At 35.6% G+C, this 25,215-nt stretch overlaps 1 protein-coding gene across 3 annotated transcripts in view; it reads right to left on the reverse strand.

Moving 5' to 3' along the window:
• Positions 1 to 25,215, reverse strand: part of LRP1B (LDL receptor related protein 1B) — a 1,592,931-nt gene that overhangs the window by 35,757 nt on the left and 1,531,959 nt on the right. For all 3 annotated transcript variants that reach the window (XM_064484732.1, XM_031451350.2, XM_064484731.1), the window contains one exon: positions 2,292 to 2,466. In XM_064484732.1, coding sequence (XP_064340802.1) covers positions 2,292 to 2,466 — 175 coding nt within the window. The remainder of the gene's footprint in view (positions 1 to 2,291; positions 2,467 to 25,215) is intronic.

Genomic DNA, 25,215 nt, shown 5'->3' on the forward strand with positions numbered 1-25,215 from the left:
ATCATTGTAACACATCGAAGAGTACAACTCATATTTTAATGTAAGTTTTCATCATAATTTCATTTCTTAGAAATGTTACACACACACACACACACACACACACACACACACACACTTTGTAATTAGCAGTTGGTCCGGTACACACAAAGAATTCTCATAACAACTGACATGATGGAGGTATTATTCAGGCTATTCAACATTGTGATCAAGACCTTCTTCATCAGTATTCACTGAGGAGGAGAAGAAAATACACCATTAGCTCTGTTTTAAAGATTATGCTCATTATATTTGACCAAGAACGTGTCCTCTACTGTAGCTGACAGTTCACAGGCTGCATGTTAGAAACACATCTGGCTGTTTAGAATCACAAGTAAACATGGCAGCTTGAGTTTTCCTAGTTAAGTAAAAAAGATTTAACTGAACTCAGCTGTGATTTTGTTTTGGTATTAGTTGTTTACCTATGAAATTGATATCACAACATCACTGTAAACTTCACTTAAGGCTAAGATAAACAGTATTATAGAAATGAAAACAAACTCACCTAAAAAGTTTCAGGATACCCAGAGTCCTGTTCGTATTATCACACTCAATCTTATTATAGCCTATCTGATAAATCAAACACCATACTCCTATTTTTAAACTTCCACTATCCACTCACCGTTAGCAAGTTATTATTCCATTCTTGCTTAGAATTATCCCAAAAGATCTTTTAAGAGTCAAGAACTATAATGTTGGACTTTAAAAGCCTCCTCGGGTTATGAGGCCTGAGTGTTTCTAGGTGGGTGAAACCAATATTCTATGTAGAGTAGGCAGTACGGAGAGTCCTGGGAGTCCAGCCCTTCCTTCCTCACATGCAACTGCCCTGTGTGATGGAAGCAGGGTGTGTGTCTCTGCATGAGCTTCTCCAAGATAAACTGGGATGGGAACTATGGCTCACAGCCTTTCTTAGATGACGGTCCGCGATTCCCTGTGTGAGTGGGATGGGGCTGTAAAAAATATTCTGCAGCACATTCCTGACGTGGTACACTGGACATAAAGAAAAATGTACGCCCACTAATTGAAGTTCTGCCACGCTAAAGTTTCATCACAAAGAGCTGATGCGCTTAATGAGCAAACATGATTTTGGTAGTTTATATGAAAACGCATTTTGCTTTTATGTACTTATCAGAGGCACATATTATAATTAGTCATATTTTCAATTACTTTACTTAAAAAATAATGTACTTTCAAATGACCCAATTTGAGGGTTTGAGTAAATGTCATTTATAATGATAACACAAATCATACTTAAAAGTAAATTCTGAAATGAGAGTAAATAAATAAGAAAAAAATGGTGATGCTGTCTGTCATAAAATTTTATTGGGCCTTGTTTGGCACAGTCACATAACTCAGGGCTGACACCCTCACAGAGCTGTCTCGGTGGAAGACGTGGCATGAACACTTCAAGGCACAATTTCCTATCGCGTAGTCTCTGTTGATTATACTCCTAAGGCAAGTGATCGAGTCCAGTCCTTGACAAGCCCTTCTCTTAAAAGGTTGTTGAAGAGGTTCAGAGTGAGACGTGATCTCTCACCTCAGTGGCATAAATTTGTTGCATGATAGAAACTGAATGGCATTACTCCTTAGCTCTGATGTTCTGTTTTCCATTCACTTGAGCCTCAAGCGAAGGAGCAAAAGACAATGTAACCAAAATCTCACTTGGGCATTTTCACTGTAGTTGCTTTCTTAAAAATTTTACATTATTCCTTCTACTTACCTTGGATCATGATTTTCAAAGTCAGATTTAAAAAAAGTATAATCTGATTTCCACTAGACGGGTCTTTTCCTCCTCTGACAAAGGATCATTGTGTAACGACAGAAAGGCACTCACTCACTGCTGATCGTAACAATGAAACAATGAAAAGCCTGAGCCATTCTAATTGAGAAATATTACATGTGGCTTTTTGAAAGTATGTTGCGTCTCACTTTTCACTTGCTGACCATGAGGAATATTGGATACAGGGAACGGTCTCATCACATCCTTATGTGGTAAATGTTCACTTCCCAGATGTACATAATAGGTTTTGAATACGTTTTGGTTTAATCAAAATGAATTGAACTCTATCTCTAGCCCAAAAAGAAGAGGAAGAGGAAGAGAGAGAGAGAGAGAGAGAGAGAGAGAGAGAGGGAGAGAGAGAGAGAGAGAATATGCAATGGTTGCCATATTTACATTGTTTTCACTGTTTGTTGCTGGACTGCTGTGTCCTTTTGGGTTCAAATGCTTTTGTAAATTAAGCTGGCTATCTACTTACTTGCAAGATATATCTTCACTGTCTTTATTTATAATGCAGTGTCCCCCGTGGCATCTTATGCATTTGTCAACCTCACATTTTGGTCCTTCATAGCGTGTTGGACAGACACACTCCACACTTCCATCATCCCCAATGGTACAGGATTCGGAATTCACACAGTAGTGATGACACACGTCTAGAAAGAATGCACAACAGAAAAACGAAACTATATTATATTTTTCTTGAATCACAATAAATGTTACCATTTCTAAATGGTCAATGAATAGGTACACAAAAGCACCTTGTAATTATACGTAACTAGAATCTTTAATAATGCTATTGATTCCTCTTTTTGCCTGAGTTAGGCATCATTTCATCTTGCTACAAGGAGATGGGTTACATTGATGTAATACTGGTGACAAACTCTTTTGGTTCTGAGTATTGAAGTTTAAATTTTCAGAAATATCTTCAGTTTTCCTCCTAATGAGCAATATTACCATCATTCCGAAATAAACAGACATGCTCAAGATTTCTTTAGATGTCACTTATCTTTGCCCCTCCTTGCACCTCTTTTTATCCAGAGAACAGGGAGGTGTGTGGTGAGTCGAGGAACCCTACCTCTTTACTAGCTCTTGGTGTGGTTGAAAGAAGCTTCCTTCTACATGAGCCAGAACTGGCCCAGGTATTTCCAAACGCCTGTGCAGGTAAGTAGATAGGACTTGTGCCTCTCCTGGAATTCCAGGAGAAAGGCAGACTGGAAGACTAACTGATCCATCACGGGTGGGAAGTGATAACAGAAGTCTAGGCTATTGTCCCCTATTTAGGTGAGAACCCAACCTCACCTCCAGTCAGAGGGAAAACCTCCCTGTAGTCTGAGCTCTTTGCTCTGAAAGACATTTCTTACTGAGCATTACTGACCATTTTCTCAGCTACAAAGGAAGACTTCCTCAAATATTTCTATACCTCTTGAACATGAGTAACAAAGCAAAGAGCATTTAATAATATAATAACCACACTGACTTTGTAATTGGACATTCTGCCTCACTCTTGTGATAAACAATCAAGTCTTTATGTATGTTTCCATATCAATATATGCAAAGTTACCACATTCAAAATATTGAAATTTATAATAGAAATCATCTTAAGCAGAAGGACTGATTATATTGGTTCCACACTTTGTGTTTACAAGCTGCAGTTTCCATTTAGCTATCTAACTGTGCAGCGATGTTAAATGAGATTAGCTGAGACAAAAATCACAATTTATAAACTTTAACCTGCTGTAAGACAATTATAGTGGGTGAGAAAAATTAAAACATAATTTACAATTTTCATGTTTATATACTTATCTAGCCCCTTATTAAATCAGACAGAACTTAAATTTATTGACAAGCCTGCTTCATGTTTATGGAAATTTATTTCAGGCGTTCTTATGCTTGCCATTGCGTTATGCCAAGTACCCTCATTGAGATTCAGTGCTTAAGTCTATTAAGGGTTTTGGCTATATTTAAGAAAAGTAGCACTTTCAAAAGGTGAGAGACTTGGAGATGTAAAAATTAAGTCAGCGTTAGTATCTGTCTATTATGATATCTACTTGCAGTTGTCCTAGGCTTGGCAGGTAGAGTGTACACAGCACAATTCTGTGTTTATCTATGTAGAATGTATTAGCAGCAGCCTATATGATTATCTGATACCATCTCTTATTTGATGCAGAAATCTTTAGAGAACAACTTTCCTTAGGTTGTTAGATACGACTTATTGACAGAGAACTCTTTTAATATTGTCTCTAATGACTTTAAATTTCATCCTTTAGCCCTGGTTCTTTTGTCTGATGGGACATAGAGGTCAGCTGATGTATCTTTCCAAGATCTTCATATTATGAAATCCTTCCATAGTGGATGACTCATTAGACTCATGCAGGTGACTTATCTGCAAATGCAAATTTCAGTGCCTTTCCCTGTAGCCCACCACCACCCCTAGATGCCAATCCACAGAGCAGGTATGGGGCCCAGGTGATCTGCATGGGCCTGGCTGAGGAACTAGAATTTAGAAACTAGGGGATGTAAGAAATCTGAAAACAATTTTACTGATTAGCAAAGGGACAACATTGTCTAATGTTATAAATGGATTTGACTTGACTAAAGTAGCTTATTTCTTGACTAACTTTGTGAACCCTAATTAAAATGTAACTTTCAACCTAAAATTTTGGGCCAATTTGTTTTTATAACCACATCACTGAGAAGCCCTGAGAAACTAGAAAAAACTGGGTTCCCATTCTGAGGGTTGGTGATTGGCATATACCTCACCACAGCAAGGAACAGTGTGCACTTACCTAGAGTGCCAAAGGGCAAAGTAAAAAAAAAAACTTAACAATTTATTAATTATAAGAAATTTTGGTGCATAAGTTAAATCTGTTTTAGGCTAAGATTAGAAAGATACGAAAATATGCATAACTCATTAGTAATCAAGGAAACACAAATTAACACCCCAAAGAAATACCGTTGCACAAGCCCCAAATTGACAACAAGTAGCTGAAACTCATGTACACTATAGTGGACATGTAAATTGGTTCACCCAACTTGGTAAACAATTGACAATGTCTACTGAATTTGAATGTATCCATGCCTTATGACCTGGCATTTTTACTCTTAATACACTGTATATGCAAGAGAAAAGCACACATGTGTACAAAAAACATGTACACAACATGCACAGTAACCTTTTTAGAAATAGCCAAAAATGGAAAATAATCCAAATATCCATCACAAGAAGAACGGATAAGCTGTGGTTCATATATATGGTCATACATGTGTACTTATATATAAAGAGGTAAACGAAAAATGAACACATTGCAGTTATAAGCAACAACATGGATGACTCTCACAAAAATAATACTGAGAGAGAAAAAAGCTGGACACAAAAATATATAGACTACTTTTTATTTATGTAAAGTTCAAAAGGCAGAACTAACCTATGATTTTAAAAGTCAAAAAGTTATTTTTGAGAAGGGAAGAGACGGTTATAGAGAACATGAGGTAACATCTGAGGTAGTTATAACGTTTATTCTTGACCTGAATGTCGGTCTACGCTGGTGTGTACACCTGGGGATAATTTGTTGAAATGTATACTTGTGATTTTAAACCTTTTTATGCATATTATGCTTCCATAGAAAGTTTTTTTTTTAACTTAATGGCATATAAGCTACAATGAGAATATTTTATAAATTCTAGTTAATTTGCTAAATTGGCTGGTAGTTTTCCTCTTTACAGTATTTTTAAAAGGAATTCATGGTCCATTTTTTATGCTTTAAAGGAAATTCTCCACCCTTTAATGCTTTTAATATATTTTTTGAAGCAGTTGTACGTTATTCCACGCAGTTGATTGGCCTCATGGCCTGAAAATAGAATCCAAATAATATAAAAGAAATGTTTGGGGTAAAATTATGAAATAAACAGATATTAGAATTTACAGTTGAATAATTCTAAATTGCATGCCATTAAGCCATGCCATGCTCTCCTTCCTAAAAAAACACAGAAATCACTGTAAGCTCAGAACTCTTTCTCTACAGATATTCAAATGGAAGACATTTCATTTCCCCAGTTTGCATGCTTAGCACTCTGTGCTAAATTGAAGTTCAGGGACAGGGAGTTGCTCACTATACTCCAGCCCTGCCAGAGTGGCTTCCCAGTGCCTACCCAGAAACATTTTCTGACTCTCTCTCACTATTAAGCTTAAGATGTGGAGCATGTAGAAGTTGCTGAATTATATGTTTGGCTGGGTTGTTTGGGGCATCATTGTTAGCATTTCTAGGGCCCAATCCTTTGAATCTATATTCTCTTCCTCCCTCCCACCTCCCTCTCTCCCTCTTCCTTCCGTCTTTCTTTCTTTTTCTCCTTCTCCCTCTCTCTCTTTGTCTTTAAATCTTCCCTATTTACTCAATTACAACTAAAAGATTCCTGAACAAAGGAGAATGTAGATCTTACTTAATAGGGGAGTTTAGCATCTGATATTTAAACCATCACATAGCATTGGATACTTGTATACTGGAAAGCAAAATAATTCCTTCAAGTGCTCTGTTTTTTCAAGTTTAATCATGTTAGATGCTATATGCAATGCTGGGAAAGAGTTTGAAATATCTGATAGTGCTGCTTACTTCTTTTTTATTCATGGCTTAGGTGCATTTTATTGGTTTTCCTTCAGATGCTGCCTATTTCTAAATTGGAAGATTCAACTGAAGTCCATGTTCTTTGCAATTGTCTCAGTATCTTAAGAGAAACGTGTAATAAGTCATAGGAAGGCTACCTAATTTCCCTCTCATTCTCTTCTCAGCTATAATCCACTCTGAATTAAAAGCATTCATGTAAAACTTGTATAAATATATGCCGTATTTTGATGAGTGTCTTCTCTCTATAGATATGCTCAAATAATTACTACACACTCATATTTAAAGCCTAAGTTATTTATTTAATAAAAGGAATCGTTCATTAGCACTACCCAGTTCAGCAGACACACAGCAAGGTATGAAGAAGAATGCTGTATGAGCGGGATCCTCTGGTATGAAATTGTTCACTTTGATTCAAAGGAGTCATCTCTAAAAAGCTCAGAAATGAAGAAAGAAGTTTAATCATCATGGGAAGAACAGTTTCCTTATCCCAGAGCACTGAAAATGATTACCCCATGCAGGTTACCACTTAAGCATCAAAATTGCTTTGAAACAATTTTTGAAAGTAATCTTTTTATAAGGTAGATCTGCATTTTCTTAAATAAAATATATTGGTATTTTCACGAGTGACTCATCTGTCACTACGACCATCAATCATTTGTGTGAACATACCTTCACAGAAGTTCCATAGCCTTCTGCCTTTTTTCCTATTTCAGCTTTGACTAAGTGAAATGTTACTGGTTATGAAGCAGTAGACAAATCTAAATAAAAAGACTTACTTCCTCCCAAAGGAAAAGAGAGTTAGGAATGTTGGTGGTTGGTTAACACCAAGGTGTGCCACAAAGGGACCATCTTCAATTTTGGGCACATTGACATAGACACAAACACACACACCCCTCTTTCCCTCAACAAAAACAACCATCTTTTTTTCTTCAAATTTTAAGTGTAACTTAATAAATTTTGGAACTGAGAGGAAGGAAAAAAAACTGTTTTAGACCAAAAGGGGATAGGTTAGAAGAGAACATAGGTGACAGGAGGCGTTTTGTTAAAGAGGGTGAACTAGGGAAGGGTTGAACGTAGAAGATGGGGACTGAAGACTGAAGATGAGAGTCTAGTCAGCCTGGCCAATCAGTGTCCAACAGGGACAGTCTGGAATTTAGGGAAATGAAAGCAGGTGGAACAATAGAGTTAATCTAATTATGAACAACATAAGTAATTTAGCTGTGACGATAAAATGGAAGTGGTGGGTGTGTAATTGATTATTTGCCGAGGACATGCATGTTCCTAACTGTATACTGCGAGCTGTGAGAAGAGACCTGAAATACAAGACAGGACACCAGCTCTCAGAGAGCTGACAACCCAACTGAAAGGTTAACACCAGAAGGAAAAAGCAACTAAAATTGATCTGAATAATGTCCACTGTGGCAAGAGCCAACATACGTAACTATCAACACAATCTTCCTTTCTATGGAACACTCCATCTCATCAGTTTTGAACATTTTAGTGACCTGAATGGCATAACAATTGAGATGTTCTGCATATGATAAGAAGGAGCAATAATGAAATGTAATTAATCTGTGCTAAGAAAGTAGAGATTACCATGAAATTATGTAACACTTTATAGTCACAATATAAAAATTGTTATAACCTCTGTAGGGTAATTACACTAAGAACTGCATAGTAGCACAAACACAAACATGCAATCTAAAGGACAGCGATGGATATATAATTACAGAGTATTCATATGATAATTAGGCAGATAGTAACTGGAGAGTAAGTGAATGGCTATTTTCTGCAACAGAAATGGAGTAATTTTCAAGGGAGATTATTATTGCACTCTCTCTTTCTCTCTCTTTTTCTTTTTCCTTTTTAAGCTGCCAGAAATACAAAGCAATACTTTTTCCTTTAATATTTTTAGAGTATCTTAATAGACTGCATAAAAATGTGCATGTATGGGTAAACATACAGGTTTATGAATATGCATGGAGAGCCAGATGCCTATAAAATCTCTAGTCGCATTTAACTTCTTTCCCAAATATTTCTTTCTATTGAAAAGTAATTGCCAAGACCATTTAGCTATTAACCCATATTTGCAACTGGGCTATTCACATCATAATAGTTAGCGAAGTGTGAAATTTATTTGAAGAGAAGAAAACCAAACCGAAATACACCACCCGAATGGGAGCTGAAGATACTCAGTAAGAATAATGGGGAACCTGGAGGGCCTTTAATTGGTGATCCAGAACGGTCATACAGGGGACACTAAATTATACAATCACATATGTGTACATCCATTGTTCTCCTTCACTGAATTTTGACCTGGCCTTTAGAAAATATGTGAATTGGCTTTAAGATTCATAATTTAAGTAAGCATTTGATAATTTAAGACCATACACACATACACACAATAATAAATTAAAAGTAAGATGGGGTTACTTTCATACAGACTAAGTAAATCCACAGCACATACCCCTGGCATTCTACAACTGAGCTCCGGTTTCAGTTCAAGTCACCCTCCACCTTCACTGTTATTTAATCGTGTCTCAGGAGCAGTAGGTTCTATGACTTTTGCTAATATTCTCCCTGTGGGGAGGTTTATGGTTGCTTCCATGTATGTATAAAAGGCAGAAGGATTTCCAGAAGAGCCAACAACAGTATTTTATAAATTTTTGATGAATACTTACACTAGGGTGACATAATAAAAAGAAAGAAAATCATTGGCCAGGATGAGGGACTTGGAGGTTAAATTTAGTCCTTCCTCTAGCTAACAATGTGACCTCATCGGAGTTACCTGACTAATGTCTCCAAGGTGCCCTTGGGCCATCTTTGAAGAGAGGCAGTATTACTAAACAAGCCTAAATTATGTCATGAATCCCTCCTCACCCATCCATCCTCAACAAAAGCCCAGCTACAGCCTGCTTTGAGTAAAATGATGGAAATGATGGTTATGATGATGATAAACACTTGTTCTTAGCTCTCTTCTACATGCCAGACATATGTATTTGTTTTAGTCTCAGCATTATGTGGTATTATCCTCGTTTTACAGGTGATTACACTGAGGTACAGAGAAGTTAAGTAATTTGCCAAAGATCACACAAGAATAAGCAAGAGGGCTGAAATTCAAACCTCAATAAGCCTAACTCTAGAGAATAAGCTCTTATTTTTCTAATTTAATTACATATGTGCTTAGGGAAAAAAAAAAGTCCAGAAAGTAATTTTGAATATCTTTGGTGTTCTTTTTCCCTCGGGGGTATAAAACTGAACAGGGCTCCATCTACATAGATATCTGAGGGTGCAACCATCAGTCAGATATTAACAGACCCTGAAGTAGCAGGAAGGCCCATGAGAGCTTACCTGATGCTCCCATGACCTGCACACTCAGAGCTCAGGAACTCCGTGTGGACTCCTACTTCTCCTCCAAACGTTCGCATTTCACATGCCATCTGCAGCCTCCCACCCTAACCCAAGCTGAGTATATGCCTCTCCAACCACTGATAACTGGTTTGCAGCACTGGACTATCTTCCTTGAAGGGAATACCTAACTATCCACGTGATCGATTCAGTACCAGGCAGGGTTAGCTCTGAGTCCCTCCAGACAAATAAGAAACCAAAATAACAGCCACAAATCACAAAGTAAGATATGCCTGAGTGTCACCATTTTCTGACATCTAATTTAAGATGAGAACACTTAGGTTTTCAGGAAAAGTTTCAAGATTCTTTAAAATGTTAAGAAGAGTGATTGTGGCCTTTCCTTCTATAGAGTCAATTTTTCATCTATCATGGTTTAGGAGGCAAAGAGATAAAGTAACATATAAATTTGCTTAGAATTTTATGATTATTGTCTTCAAAAGATCATAGTAAGAAACAAAAAGAAATGTAAGACATACTAGAATGTATTCTTCACATTCCTCAAATGTTTTAGACATCCTAAGACATTTAAATAATTAAAGTTATTGCACAGTCCTAAATATATCTTCCAATTTCAGAGCTGAGTTTAATAAAGTAAGCAAACACTGAATCCAGGTATGCCAATTAAATATTCACTAGGGAAAAAATGTGTACAAAACTCTGATTAGAGCTGATAAATTTTCATCAGGAAATCATGTCTAAGAAAATTAGCATTTTCTAATTTATTACTAAAAATAGAAGTATATCCCAAATATTTTTATAGAGAAAAATGCAAAATTTAAAAGAATAAAATCTATTCTAAGCAAACCGTGCCATCTCTGAGTATCCAAGTAGAAGGAAAATACAAAATTCAGAATGCCAAGTTTTTAAAACTTTGATTTGAGTGAGACATAATGGATGGGATTTTAAAAGTACCAGCATTTAAATTGTCAACAGACTGCTGTTTCAAAATGCATATTAACAATGATGGTATCAATAATTTTAGCAACAGTCAAAAATGAACTCATAAAACTATAATGGCAATGTTTTTTCAAATATCAGAGAAACCAGTATAAGTTGTTTATAAACAATGTTCTGGGTTGAGTATTCCTCTTATTTTTAAAGCATTCCAAAAAAAGACAAATGAACTTATATATAAAACAGAAACAGACTCACAGACATAGAATGCAGACTTGTGGTTGCCATGGGGGAGGGGAGTGGGAAGGGATAAACTGGGAGTTGGAGATTTGCAGATACTGAATGGTATATATATATATATATATATATATATATATATATATATATATATATAATAGATAAGCAAGTTTATATTGTTAAAAAATTACAGCTATAAAAGATTTTAGAAAGTAACTATAAAGTAGTAGAGAGTCATTTGAGACACTTGTAAGCAAGTTGACTTGCAGATGACAGCTGAATGCGATTTATCAGATGAGGCTAACTAACTCAAAACCAAGGAAGTGAATAAGCATATGGTGGCTTAAAAACAGAATGAAAATGAAACATACGTATATAGGGAGGAACCCTCGCACCATAAACAAACCATTTACCACGTTTACGTCCTAATTTCTTCATCAGGACACTGAGTAGGGCTAAGGTTCAATGAATTGCAGTCTAATAAAATTTATTAATGTCTACTATGTTAACAGTAGACTCTTGTATTAATACTACCCATGCCCTCAGATGAGTACCTCTACTTTGACAGAACCTCAAGGCTAACATGGTTGGGAAAAAAAAAATCAAGATCAAGAAAATATTTTAGTTAATCAATACAAGGAACTATTTTTTAAAGACAATTCAGAGCGCAAAGTAATGACTTATTAATAGAAAGCTAGAAAGAGTTTCATGGAGAAATGAGAGGTGAAGAATGCTTGATAGGAGGTGACCATGGAAAAGATCATCTCAGATGGGGGTTTCTTGTAGAAAGTTACTGTCATCATGTTGTAGCCAGAGTAGAGGGCAGGGAAGTTCTCGCTCACACTGGGAGAAGGGGTTGCCATCCTCGACTAACCCATGCAGTTCCCATATGCATATTTTTTCTTTCTCTCACTTTCTCTTCTCCTTTTCATCCTTTCATCCTTACTTTCTTCTTTCTTCCAAGCTACTCATTTCAAATCTAAATGTTAAAGTAATAATTTCCGATATACTTATGGGTAATGTCCTCCTAGTTCTCCTTCAATGTGTTATCTTGCAAAACACATAATATATGTATCTCTCCATTTCAATATGTCAATATCGATACAGATATACAGAGAGAAGTTTTCACACTGGTGTGATAACAAGAAGAGAAATAGCAGATGATATAGAAGTGGTGACTATTTAATCAGAGTTCACTAAAATATTGAGAAAGTTATCTTAAAAAGGTCATCTGGCAGAGTAATGTGTAGCAAACTATAAAAGATTTCCCCTGGTCAAATGCACAAGTTTCCTTTTAGGTCAGCTGTGCAGAAGTGAAACAGATTATTTATATACAAAATCAGCTTTCTACTTATATAATAATTCAAAGGTTACAGAAAATCATGAATTTTATTGTTAATTAGTAGCACTTAAATGTTAACATGATTAGAAAGAAGTATGCACTGAGTTACTGTAATTAATAAATAAAAATATTTAATCCAACACAGTTTTTATTTAGAAAGATTACTGTTCTTCAAAAACATCCTTGCAAATTGTTTCAACCCTAAGGCAATGAGATTAAGTCATTGCTCTTTTATGTATCCAGTGTACAAAAAGAGATCATAGAAATACATTTTTGATATAGTAACTAGTATGTTTTAGTTTCTATAGCCCCCTGATTCTTTTCTTTATTCAAACAGTATTAGGGTCATAATTTAGCCTGCCTTATTTTTCATCATCTCATTTCTCACTACCTGATGTATGTTTGCATACTATTTATAAATACTAAAGTGTACTAGGAGAACAGACGACTAAATCAAGCCTCAGTGGCTGGCATGTATTAGATGCTCTATTAATATCTGTTGAATTAATGAATGAGCACTGCCCCTTGGAAAGCAGAGCAATTCAGAAAGCAGAGAACAAGAATTATACTGCTGATTTTTTTTGTTAGTTTTAAAACCTTAAAGGCAGTTATAAAGTTATGCAGATATAGAATCAATCAAGATCAGTTTTACGCACTCCTGAAACTAACTGAAGTTTGGCAGGAGTGTACATGTGTGTTCAGATGGGGAGAGGAAGGTGGGAGATAAAGGAGGAAAATCAGATGGAAAGCAAAGATAGATGCCTACAAGTCCCAGTAAAAGGGTCCCTGAATATCTGATGCCTGCATAAAACACACTGAGCTGCTGGATCAGTGACCCAACTACCAGATGCTCCAGACTGCCATGTAAATGGAAGACGGGACCTGCCAAACTCCCAGAAATGGACACTCCATAGAATGAGGTGAAACTTTTCAGCTTCCAATAGGTTTCATTTTGTAGTCATAGCTTTACCTGTTTGAGCAAGTAACTCTATTAAAGAGACTGTTTTCTTTAATGGTCTTATTTATTTACATTCATGTAACTCTATATTTACTCTAAATTCATGGATCATTACAGAAATTATTTTTTAAAAAATCTTGAATCATATGCATGAATGCCCTAAAATTAAGAAATTCATTTTTATTTATTCAAATTACATATTACCTGAATATAACTTACCTAAAATATATATTATGATTCATATTAAATATTATACACGATAGGCACTCAACAATTAAAATTAAAAATAAATATTTGCATTTGATTTTAAAATTTAAAAGAAACTTTTTTATAGATTGTCTGTCTTGAAATTCACAACTCTGAGAAGCAGATGGTTATAATTGTTATCAGTTTTTGCAAATCATGTAACTGAGTTTCACCTGTGATAATGAAAATAATGTGAAAATGCAAAGTTGTAGAATACTATTTGTTAGTCTACAAATTTATACTTTATGTAATTTTAAATAATTCTGGAAGACTATTTTAATTCCATTTCATCACCTCTAAACCCCAATACTTCTTCCTAAAATCTGGATTCCAGCTTGATAGATTCCAGTGAACTTAAAGTGTGTAATCAATGAAGCCCCAGAAACCCACTGAAATTCTATGCAAAAAGATTTATTTGTTTTACTTAGACAAGAGATTCTTAAAAGAATCAGAAGCCTACACTACCTTTCAATTTAAGGAGCACTGAAACCAAGAATTTAAAAATTCTACTTGATTCTAGTTATTCATGATCTGGAAGGTACCACAGAAGTAACCTGAGTTTTTGAGTACTCAGTTAAACAAGGTGCCATTTATTACATGGTCATATCCACACCAGTTCATTTGTTTCTGCTGCTATGTTGATTATTTATATCACTGACGTTCAAGGAAAGTTTTCCCTCACATCATTATAATATAGATTTTTCTGAGTTCTTAACACTAATAAATAAGTGCAAATTACTTCATCAAACTGAAAACTAGATCATATTACTATCATAGATTTAGTCATGAATCTTCAAATGGTAATGCAGGTCTAAAAATTCAAAATTAGCTGCTTGGACTATGGACTGATTTCTCAATTATATTCTGAGCCAAGTGACTTTCTGTTTTTCAGTGCGTCCTATACTTAGGATGTATCTGATTCTTTAGTGGCAATCTCCAATAAGCGGGCTTTCCTAATAATTGTTCATTCCCATATAATTAAGCACCTATATTGTGAGAAATTATTGGCTGTCTCTGGGAGTCCCTTTTTATTTAACTTTGTTCTTTTTAATGTTACTTCATTTGTTAGAAAATAATGGATCTTAATATATATTCATTTATTTAAATCAAACTTTATGATAATTATATTTTTGCATTCATGAGAATGAAACTGAACAATTAAGTTATGAATGCACTGTTTTGATTTAAGTTATCCTCTTCTTTACCTGATGAGTTATATAATCATAGGATAAATTATAAATCTTACTTCCTTCTTTAGGTTTATTGCATTCTGGGACTCAGAAGCTGTAAGTTAAAGATTTGGAGAATTTTTTTTTCTTACCTTGAGAACTGTTGATGGCATATTGACACTTGCCGTTTTTATCAATAATCAAGATAAACACAAAATTGTTTCTATGAGAATATTAATAACCAATTACCAAAAAGGGTTCTGTTTTGCATGAAACAGAATAATAATAGCAGTTTATAGTGATAAAATCTTTAGTAGTTAAACATGAAGGTTATCATATTAACTCTAAGATAGAAATTTTATTTGGTTGTTTTATATTTAAAGCATTTAAAGATTCCTGATTCATGACATTTTTTCTGAACATGTCAGTCGACACTCCAAATCTGATATAAAGCACTTTGTTTTAAAATTACTCTTAAATTTACATTTGCTATAATTATTTAAAAAATAATGTTAGCAGATTTATGTAACTAGAAACAATCTGCTTGGTTTGAGGTAAGACCCAAGTAAACATTTTTTTTTCAATCTGTGTTTTTGTGCATGATTTATGTACTATATTGTTTTCAAATATCCAATTCTGTCTATAGATAATTATTTATTAATCTATTCAGTTTACTTAACACCAAGTACAGCAGAATCACACTCACAGGTGGCTTCTATTCATATAAAATAATAGCTTTTCTTTTCTTTTTTTTGAGGGTTCCCAACCGGGCATGTTTAGTTTATTTCAATATAAATCCCTACATCCTTCTTTGGACAGTTATTAGCCATTATTTGTGTAATAGGTTATCCTCAACATTCAATTTGGCAGTTCTAAGGCTGTTTTTCATAGTCCTTCATATTACTTTGTATATTCGGTCTTCCTTACGTTGGAAAAAGAAGGGTACATACCTGCTGGTAGGGCTAATGTGGTATAAAAGTGGAAAATGAAATCATCTAAGCTCGGCATGATAACAGGTGAGGTACTGTTTCAAGTGTATTGTGAGATTAAAGTTATCTCAAAATGAAGTGAGGCTGGCACAGAGGAAAGTTGCTACTATGATGCCAGCAAAAGTAATTAGCATTCTTTATTTTTTTAGTTATACCTACTGAAATTATGAAATGTAATTAGTAAAAGTTAATTATTAAAACATAATTATATTAAAACTATAAGTTACATGACACTGAAATAAAAGTTTATATATAATTAACTTTATAAACACATTGGAATTTGAAACGTAATTGTACACAGTAGTATAAAGTATGCTTCTAAATGGTATGGAATAAAGTCCATTTTTCATCTCTGACTAATCATTTTTTTTGATTATATACATAAGCCATTTGTGCACAAGGCTCAGGAATCTCTGCCTTTGCTGCAGCTACACAGCACAGCTTGGCACGGGGCAAAACCCTGTGAACATGGCCAGGCGTCGGGCAGACCACCTGGCCCCTGATCAAGAGGCCCACTGGTGCCCTGGAGCCCTTCACATTAAGGACTGCTTTTGTTTTTTCAACTGAAACAAACAAAAGAAAGTCTAGAGGGCCAGATCCTAAAGCTTTGTTCTTTCTGGGATTAAAAAGCCAAGAATGCAGATAAATCTTGGCTTTGTCTGGCTTTTAATCTGAAAAGATATATTATCTGGTTTTTTTATTCACCAAAATAGGGCAAGTGTTTTCAAAAGAACTTTTATACTGATGTATTCCTAGTGCCTAGAACAAAAAATGATAACCATAAGTGTTCTATAATATGTATCAATAGAAAAAACAAATTTTAATGATCAGAATAGGTACTTTGACTCACATATGACATACTATCTTCTTAGATTTACCTCAGTTTCCAATAAATTACTTTTCACTTAAGCACATTTCCCTGAAACTATTCCTTCATTATTTTTTATATTTCCTTTAAATAAAGATACATTATAAAAATCTATGTAAAAAATTTTTTTAATCTTTTTTCAGTATTTCTAGTTTTATTACTGTATCAAAATTATCTTCAACAATATTTTTATAATTGACAATTCTTTCTAAGATATTTAGAGTAAAAAAGTTAGTGTTATTACATTATCTAACCCTTAGCTCACTATTCTCTATCCTGGTCACATGAAAAAGAAATGTATTTATTTTCCTTCACACACACTAATTTAAACCTAATTCTATTTTTTTCAACTGTATTTTTCAATCTTAAAACAAAAGCACAAAGTTTGGATAGAGTGTAAATGCTAATGAGCTGGTAAGTAAAGCTGGCCCAGAACCCTGGTTCTGCCTTTTCAGCGGAATCTTGTCAGAGAACAAGAAAAACAAAAACAAAAATCAAAAAAACTGGGCTTAGCAGGCTGGAAACAGAATCCTTCTCCTCGGTTTACACTCACTCACAGACCAAATCCAGGCAGTGAGTTAACTCCCAAGATTGATGGGTATGCAAGACGCCATGGCCTGTTTCATATTCTAGCAGGGGAGAGTCAGGAATATGAATGATGATCATACAGAGGGAAAGCGCTGAAGAGAAGTGCTGAAGGTCCTGGAGCAAAGGGAAGTTAAGAGGACAAAGTGGGGGACCTAGACTGGACAGACACTCAGGATACCGTGTGTAAAGAAAAAGGTATGATCAATTCAGGGGGTACACTTTGGAGATAATGAACTAGGTTCCAAGGTTGGAAGAAATGGTACATAAGGGAATGTGTTATAAAAACCCAGGCAAAAGATAAGGGCCAGAATGAAGGCAATGCCGATCTTCTCACCAAGAGAAAAGAACTGGGAACGCTTTGACACTCTAGGTGGGAATGTTCCAAGAATCTGCAAATAGCTAGTCTTACTGGGTAATGTCACTTTTAAGTCACGGTCCTTTCTTGGAGTTCAAGAGTTGGTTCTAGTTGACCTTCAAATGAAAGGAGGCAACTGAAAGATTCTATTCTATTTTCCTGGTCTTTATTAAAGTCCTTTGGTTTCTTCTGCTTGGGCTGGCCATAGTCTTAATCAACTCAAGATTAAAATAATATTAACACCTCTTTTCAATGGAGGAGAAACTTGAAAAGACCAGGTTGAGACTTTGTACCACCTGAGCTTTGAATGTTCTCATAGTGAGTCTAAAAAGATGGGGCTAGAATGGGCAGGATGTTAATGACAGGAAAATATATCAGGAGAAGCACTTTGGAGTCAGACCCACAAGGCTGCAAATTAACGACACTGTCCACAGACTTATTTTGCTGCCAAAGAACAGCATCAACATACTGCAGGAATGTCTGTTGATATCTTGATCAACAACTCCTGGGGTCCAATTCTGACTATAATATGACTATTCTGGGACCCTGAGCAAGTTACTTAACCTGTGCCTAAGGATTAAATTGGTTAATTTTAATAAGTGCTTTGCTGTAAAAGGTGAGAAGTGCTCTGACTGCTAATAGTGATTGATAATAAAACTATAATGCAGCCTTTTATAATGCATCAGGTGTGATTCTATTAAGTTGCCAATTAAAATAGAAGCTAACTGAATTTATTCTTTTTAAGAACACAAATCATTACAATGATGGGCACAGTATTTTTTTTTAACTTAGTTCAAGAAAAAAAAAATCAAGTATGGTGATGCCTCAAATTAAACAACAACAACAACAAAAAGACATGATCCATGAGGATGGACCAACTGGGAACTGAGAAGCAGCTCCACACAGAAATACCAGGTGGTCATACCCTGATGAAATGTAGCTTTTGTGCAATAAACTGATTATTCTTTTACTACCTTGTCTCCAAATTGCTTTCATTTACTTATCTATGATTATGCATTTGCTCATTTGTTTATCTAACAAATGTCATGGTTGGGTGTGGTCTCAAAGAGGTCATCCCAGACAAGCAGAAGGAATGCACACAACTAAATACTCAGTAAAAGTGAATAGAGCCAAAAAGAGACAAAGAAGCAGTGACTTGAAAATTTAGAAGAGAGAGATTAATTCAAACTGAGGGCGGTTGTGAACAACTTCAAAAAGGAAATGATGTTTAAATTGAACAGAGGCAGATAGACAGCATTTGGCATTGAGAGATGAGAGTGAGGAGAAATCTGGAGAAAGTGCATTTCAAAGGAAGAGAATAGCATGAGAAAATTACAATGCCAAGGAAGCCGATATATGGGGAAGCATGATCAGTGTGGTTGTATCTGAATAAAAGAGAGTCTGCAAAAATAGTTCGGAGACTAAGTAGGGTTTGTATTATGCAGGATCATAGTTGGCATTGTCCCTGATTTGTCTGGACATCATTCAGGGTGGTGAGAATGGTGGAGCTAAAAGATAAAAAAAAAAACAACAAAAAACCATAAATTAGCGGATGGGGGTTGTGTTAGAATACCATGCTACGTTGAGAGGCAGGAGTAGAGAGAGAGATGAGGATATGAGCAACATCTGAGGGGGATACGTGCATATAATGGATGGTATTTGCCAGATAAACTCTGCTGGCCTGTGATGCATATCGTTTAAGAGATACATTGGGTGAATGATGTGAAATGGGCAATGGAGTAGAACAGTGGCATCTCTACATGTCAAGAAGAGGCTGGCCTAATATGAGGAGAATGTCCACACAGGAAAGGAAACACCAATTTAAAACTGAATCCCTTTGCTGCAGAAGTGGCCTCCTGCTGTAATATCAGAGGCAAACTATTTAATATTGTTTCTGATTCTCAAATAAGTCAGTACCTATAGCTTGAGTCCATGTTGTTCCATCTGCTTCCTACATTGATCAGAGACCCTGGTCACTCTCTGTGAGGTCCTCAATGATACCATATAATCTGGGAACCAGAGTGTTAAGTAACTCCTAGGCTGTGGATCCTGGAGTGGGACTGTATGAGCTTGAATCCTGGCTCTCGATTAGTAACTGTGTGATCTTCAGGAGGCTATTTATGCCTTCCTAGTAGTCTCCTCTGTATAATGAGAATAAAAATGATAGCTACTTTATTCAAAGGATTAAACAGATTAATAGTTAATGAAAAAAAGAAGTAATTATAAGAGTGCCTAGATGTAGAAAGATCTCAGTAAATGTGATTGAGACAGAAAACCTGTTTTTTTTTTTTTTTAATGGATTAAACATACAACTGTGGCTGCTGTTCTGACAATAAATACAGAAGGGTGCAGAGAGGAATTACGAAGATCAGTTAGTAACAATCCAGGTAACAGATGCTAGCAGCTTCCGAAGGGTAGTGAGAAGAGACGTGGTGAGAAGTGTCCAGATTCCGGTGTTTTAAAGGTAAGTGTGAGAATAAAGGTGGGGTGTGAAATTGAGGGAGCAAAAATAACTTCAAGATTTTTGGACCTGAACAATGAATATTTCCCTTTACAGACATAGGGAAAACTATGGTAGACAAATTTTTGGATGAGAAGATCAGATTAATTTAAAGACAAGTGAAGGAGTCAAATACACATTTGGGTATAAACATCTGGAATTCAGGAGACAGGTTCAGCTGGAAATATAAAATTGGAATCATTCATATTTGAATGGCAGTAAAAGCCATGCAATTAGTTGAAATCATCTAGAAAGTGGGCTTCATTCTCAGTCATATATGTGAAGAATCTGGAAAACTTTAAATGAAATGAATGCCCTATTTCAGGCAAACAGAATCAAAATCTTTGGAGTTAATGTTTAGTAAACTGTATTTCGTAAAAGCTGTTAAGGTCATTCTAATGTGCTGAGTTATACAGAAAAGAAGTGAGTGTTTTAGAGAAGTGAGCAGTGAGAGCCATGGATCAGGTGCTCTCATCCTTGGGTCCCATGCAGGGGAGGTGAGCCCCCTTGGCCGGTTGGAGAACCACTGGGACTTACAGGCTGTGGGAAGCATGGGCTCTGCTAGTGAGGAGTTTGTGCATGCTGGCTTGCCCCCAAGGCAGAGCGGAAAGGGCAGACTGAAACCTCTGTGTGCACCCAGCCCAAGCTGAGCAAACGCTCCAGCACCGCTAACTGCATGTCACAGTGTGGCACTGAATCTGGGGCTGTTACAATGGGGGAAAATTCTCAACCATGGGACACAGTGGCCACAGGTCCCAGGCAGAGTCTGGGTCGGGCAGCAGTGGCCACTATTGGCACTTACTCAAGCAGTGCTTCAGAAGCTGCCCAGATCTCTGACAGTGGCTACTGTGTCCCATGTCCACAGTCCACACCCCATATACACGGAGAGTCCACATGGGCCTCACCCGCTCTGCAGTGCAATTCCACAGCAGGGCAGGGGGGATGGAGGATATGGGGAGTGACTGGCTGTGAAGGACAAAGAGGACTTGGACCCAAGGCTGCATCTGAGCAGAAAGAATGAAACAATTGCTGATGCCTGCACAAGCAGCGTGTCAGAGACAGCTCGGACCTCTGTATGTGGCTGAAATGGGCTGAAGGCCCACATGGGACACTCTTGCTTTGATGTTCCTCCCCTCTGGGGCTAGAGTCCTGGTGCTGGAAGAGGGGAAAGAGCACACTTAAAACTGAGGCAGCTCGAGGACGACCCTCATGGCTTTTGCTTCAGGAACTTGGGGTCAGACTCCACCCCTGATAGGGCAGATATGTCCACTGAGCAGAAGGAAAGTTACACCTCACACCAGGCTCCAGGTGAAGCCCCTCTGTCTCCAGCCCTGCCCCTTATCGAGGTAACCGCTGCCAGCACACTCTGAGGAAAGACATGACTTGCATAAAGGACAAATCCAGCTCTCCCACCAAAGGCACTGGGCACACACAATCTGTATAAGAACATTCCCACGTAAGAACACCCTCAAGACTGCAATGGGTAATTGTTTCACATACTTCACAGAGACAGAGAAAGTTAAGCAAAGTGAAAAGGGAGAGGAATTACTCTCAATTGAAAGAGCAAGAGAAAAACCCCTGAAAAAATAATGAAATGGAAACAATTTATCAGATAAATAATGCAAAGCATTGGTAATAAGAATGTTAAGTGAATAGGAAAAATAATAGATGAACACAGTGAAAATTTTAACAAGGAATACGAAAATATAAAAAAGACCCAGTCACAAATAAAGAATTCAATAACTGAAGTAAAAACACAGTAGGAGGAATGAATAGCAGACTACGTGATAGAAAAGAATGCATAAGTGATCTGGAAGATGGAATACTAGACACCTAATCAAGATGGTAAAAGAAAAACAAATTTAAAAAAAAAGAAAACAGTTTAAGAGTCTCTGTGGTAAGTTCAATGTACCAACAATTGCATTATAGGAGTCCCAGATGGACAAAAGAAAGAGAGAAGCATATCAAAAGTGTATTTGAAGAAATTATGGCTGAAAACTTCTGAAACCTGAAGAAGAAAATTTAGGTATAAGAAGCACAGCAGGTCCCAAATAAGATGAACTCAAACAGATCTACCCCAAGACATATCGTAATTAAACAGCAAAAATAAAGCTAAAGAGAGACGTGTAAAGACAGCAAGAGAAAAAGTTACATACCCGGAAATCCCCATAATGCCATCAGGAGGGCAATAATAAAGATCAGAGAGTAAATAAATAAAAGAGAGACCGAAAAAAAAAAAAACCCCAATGGAAAAGTCAGTGAAATCAAGGGCTGGTTTTTTGACAAAGATAAACAAAATTGATAAACCTTTAGCTAGGCTCACCAAGAAGAAAAGAGAGCGGACTCAAATAAAATCAGAAATGAAAGAGGAGAAATAACAATTGATAGCAAAGAGATACAAAACGTCATAAGAGAATACAACAAAGTTATATGCCAACAAATTGGATACTGTAGAAGAAATGGTCAGTTTTCTAGAAATATACCACCTGCCAAGACTTAGTCAAGAAGAAAAAATAATTTGAACAGAATGATCACTAGTAGTAAATTTAATAACAACAACAACAATAATTTTAAAAATTATTTTTAAATAACAAAATCTAGGACCAAATGGTTTCACAGGGAAATTCTACCAAAAATACAAGGAATAGCTAATATATATATTCCTCAAACTATTCCAAAACACTGAGGAGGACAAAACAATTCTAAATTCATTCCAGGCTACCATTACCCTGATACCAAAACCAGACAAAGACACTAGAAAAAAAAGAACAGAACAGAACAATACCTTTGATGAATATAGAGGCAAAAATCAACAAAATATTTGCAAGCTGAATATGGCAATATATAAAAAGGATCATATAACATGATCGAGTTGAATTTATTCCAGGGATGCAAGAATGGTTCAATATTTGCAAGTCAATTAATTTAATAGGATAATGAAGAATAAAAACTACATAATCATCTCAATTGACACAGAAAAAGCTTTTGACAAAATTCAACATTCATTCATGTTAAAACTCAATCAAAGTGGTAAGAGAGGGAACATATGTCAACACAGTAAAGGCCACTTATGAAAAACCCACAGTGAACATCATAATCAATGGTGAAACGCTAAAAGTCTTTCCTTCAAATTCAGGAGCAAAAAGGATGCCCACTTTCATGACTTCTATTTAACACAGAAGTGCTAACCATAGCAAACAGATAAGAAAAAGGAATAAAAGTTATGCAAATTGGAAGAGAAGAATTAAAACTGTCACTATTTGTAGGTGACATGATACTCTACATAAAGAACCTTAAAGTCTCCACACAAAAACTATTAGAACTAATAAATGATTTCAGCAAGGTAGCAGGACACAAGATTAATATACAGAAATCTGTTACTTTTCTATACGCTAATAATGAAATATCAGAAAGAGAAAACAAACAAACAGAATTCCATTTAAAATCACCTCAAAAAGAATAAAATACCCAAGAATAAACATAACCAAGGGGGTTAAAGAGGTACACTCTGAAAATTATAAAATATTGATGCAGGAAATTAAACATGATACAAAGAAATGGAAATATATTCAACTCTTGGACTGGTAGAAATAATATTGTTAAAATGGCCATTATTCTTAAAGCAACTTACAGATTTAATGCAATCCCTATCAAAATACCCATGACATTTTTCACAGAACTACAACTAATAATCCTAACATTTACAGGGGACCACAAAAGATCCCAAATTGTCAAAGCAATCCAGAGGGGGGGAAAAAAGCAAAGCTGGAAGTATAACCCTCCTAGACTTCAGACTACCCTACAAATTACAGTAATCAAAACAGTATAGTATTGGCACAAAAACAGATACATAGATCAATGAAAAGAATTGAGAGCCCAGAAATGATCCTATACACCTACAGTCAATTAACCTATGACACAGGAGGCAAGAATATACAATGAAGAAAAGACAGTTGTTGCTGAGAAAGCTGGATAGTCATATACAAAAAAATGAAATTAGAACATTATCTCATACCATATATAAAAATAAACTCAAAATAGTTTATAAAGATCAAAATGTAAGACCTGAAACCATCAAACTCCTAGAAGAGAACATAGACAGAATACTCTTGGACATAAATCATAACAATTTTTTTTTGGATCTGTCTCTGAAGGCAAAAGGAAAAGAAAAAAAAGCAAAAATAAACAAATGGGACCTAGTTAAACTTAAAATATTTTGCACACAAAGGAAATCATTGACAAAATAAAAAGACAATCCACTGAATGGGAGAAAATACTTGCAAACGATGTGAGCAGCAAGGTATTAATATACAAAATATATAAACAGCACATACAACTCTGTATCAAAAAGAAAAAAAATCCAATTGAGAAAAGGGCAGAAGACCTGAAAAAACATTTTCCCAAAAAAGACATGGATGGTTTACATGAAAAGACTTTGGACATTGCTAATTATTAGAGAAATGCAAATCAAAACAAGGAGATATCACCTCACACCTGATAGAATGGCTATCAGCAAAGTCTACAAGTAACAAAAGTTGGAAAGGACGTGGAGAAAAGGCAACAATTGTACGCTGTTGGTGGGAATGTAAATTGGTGCAGTCACTATGGAAAACAGTATGGAGGTTCCTCCAAAAACTAAAAATAGTACTACCATATGATCCAAGAATTCTACTCCTGGATATATATCAAAAAAGAAAAAGAAAACTAAAACTCTAATTTGAAAAGAAATACGCACCACAAAGTTCATAACAGTATTACTGAAAATAGTCAAGATATGGAAGTAATCCAAGTGTCCATCAACAGAAGAATGGAGAAATAAAATATATATACACAGTGGAATATTACTTAGATGTGAAAAATAATGAAATTCTACTATGTGCAGCAATGTGGACAGACCTAGAGAATATTATGCTCAGTGAAATAGGTCAGAGAAAGACATATATCATATGATATTACTTATACTGAATTACTAATATTACTAATCTGAAAAATAAAACAAATAAATGTTTACAACATAACAAACATAGAAAACAAACTAGAGGTTACCTGTGGGGTATAAGATTAAGACATAAAAACTATTATGTATGAAATAGATAAGCACAAGAATACATTACATAGTACAGGGAATTATAACTATTATTTTGTAATAACTTTTAATGGCTTATAATCTACAAAATACTGAGTCATTATGCTATATACCTGAAACTAATATAATATTGTTAATCAACT

This window comes from Camelus dromedarius, chromosome 4 (genome assembly GCF_036321535.1).
Source record: "Camelus dromedarius isolate mCamDro1 chromosome 4, mCamDro1.pat, whole genome shotgun sequence".
Classification (NCBI taxonomy): domain Eukaryota; kingdom Metazoa; phylum Chordata; class Mammalia; order Artiodactyla; family Camelidae; genus Camelus; species Camelus dromedarius.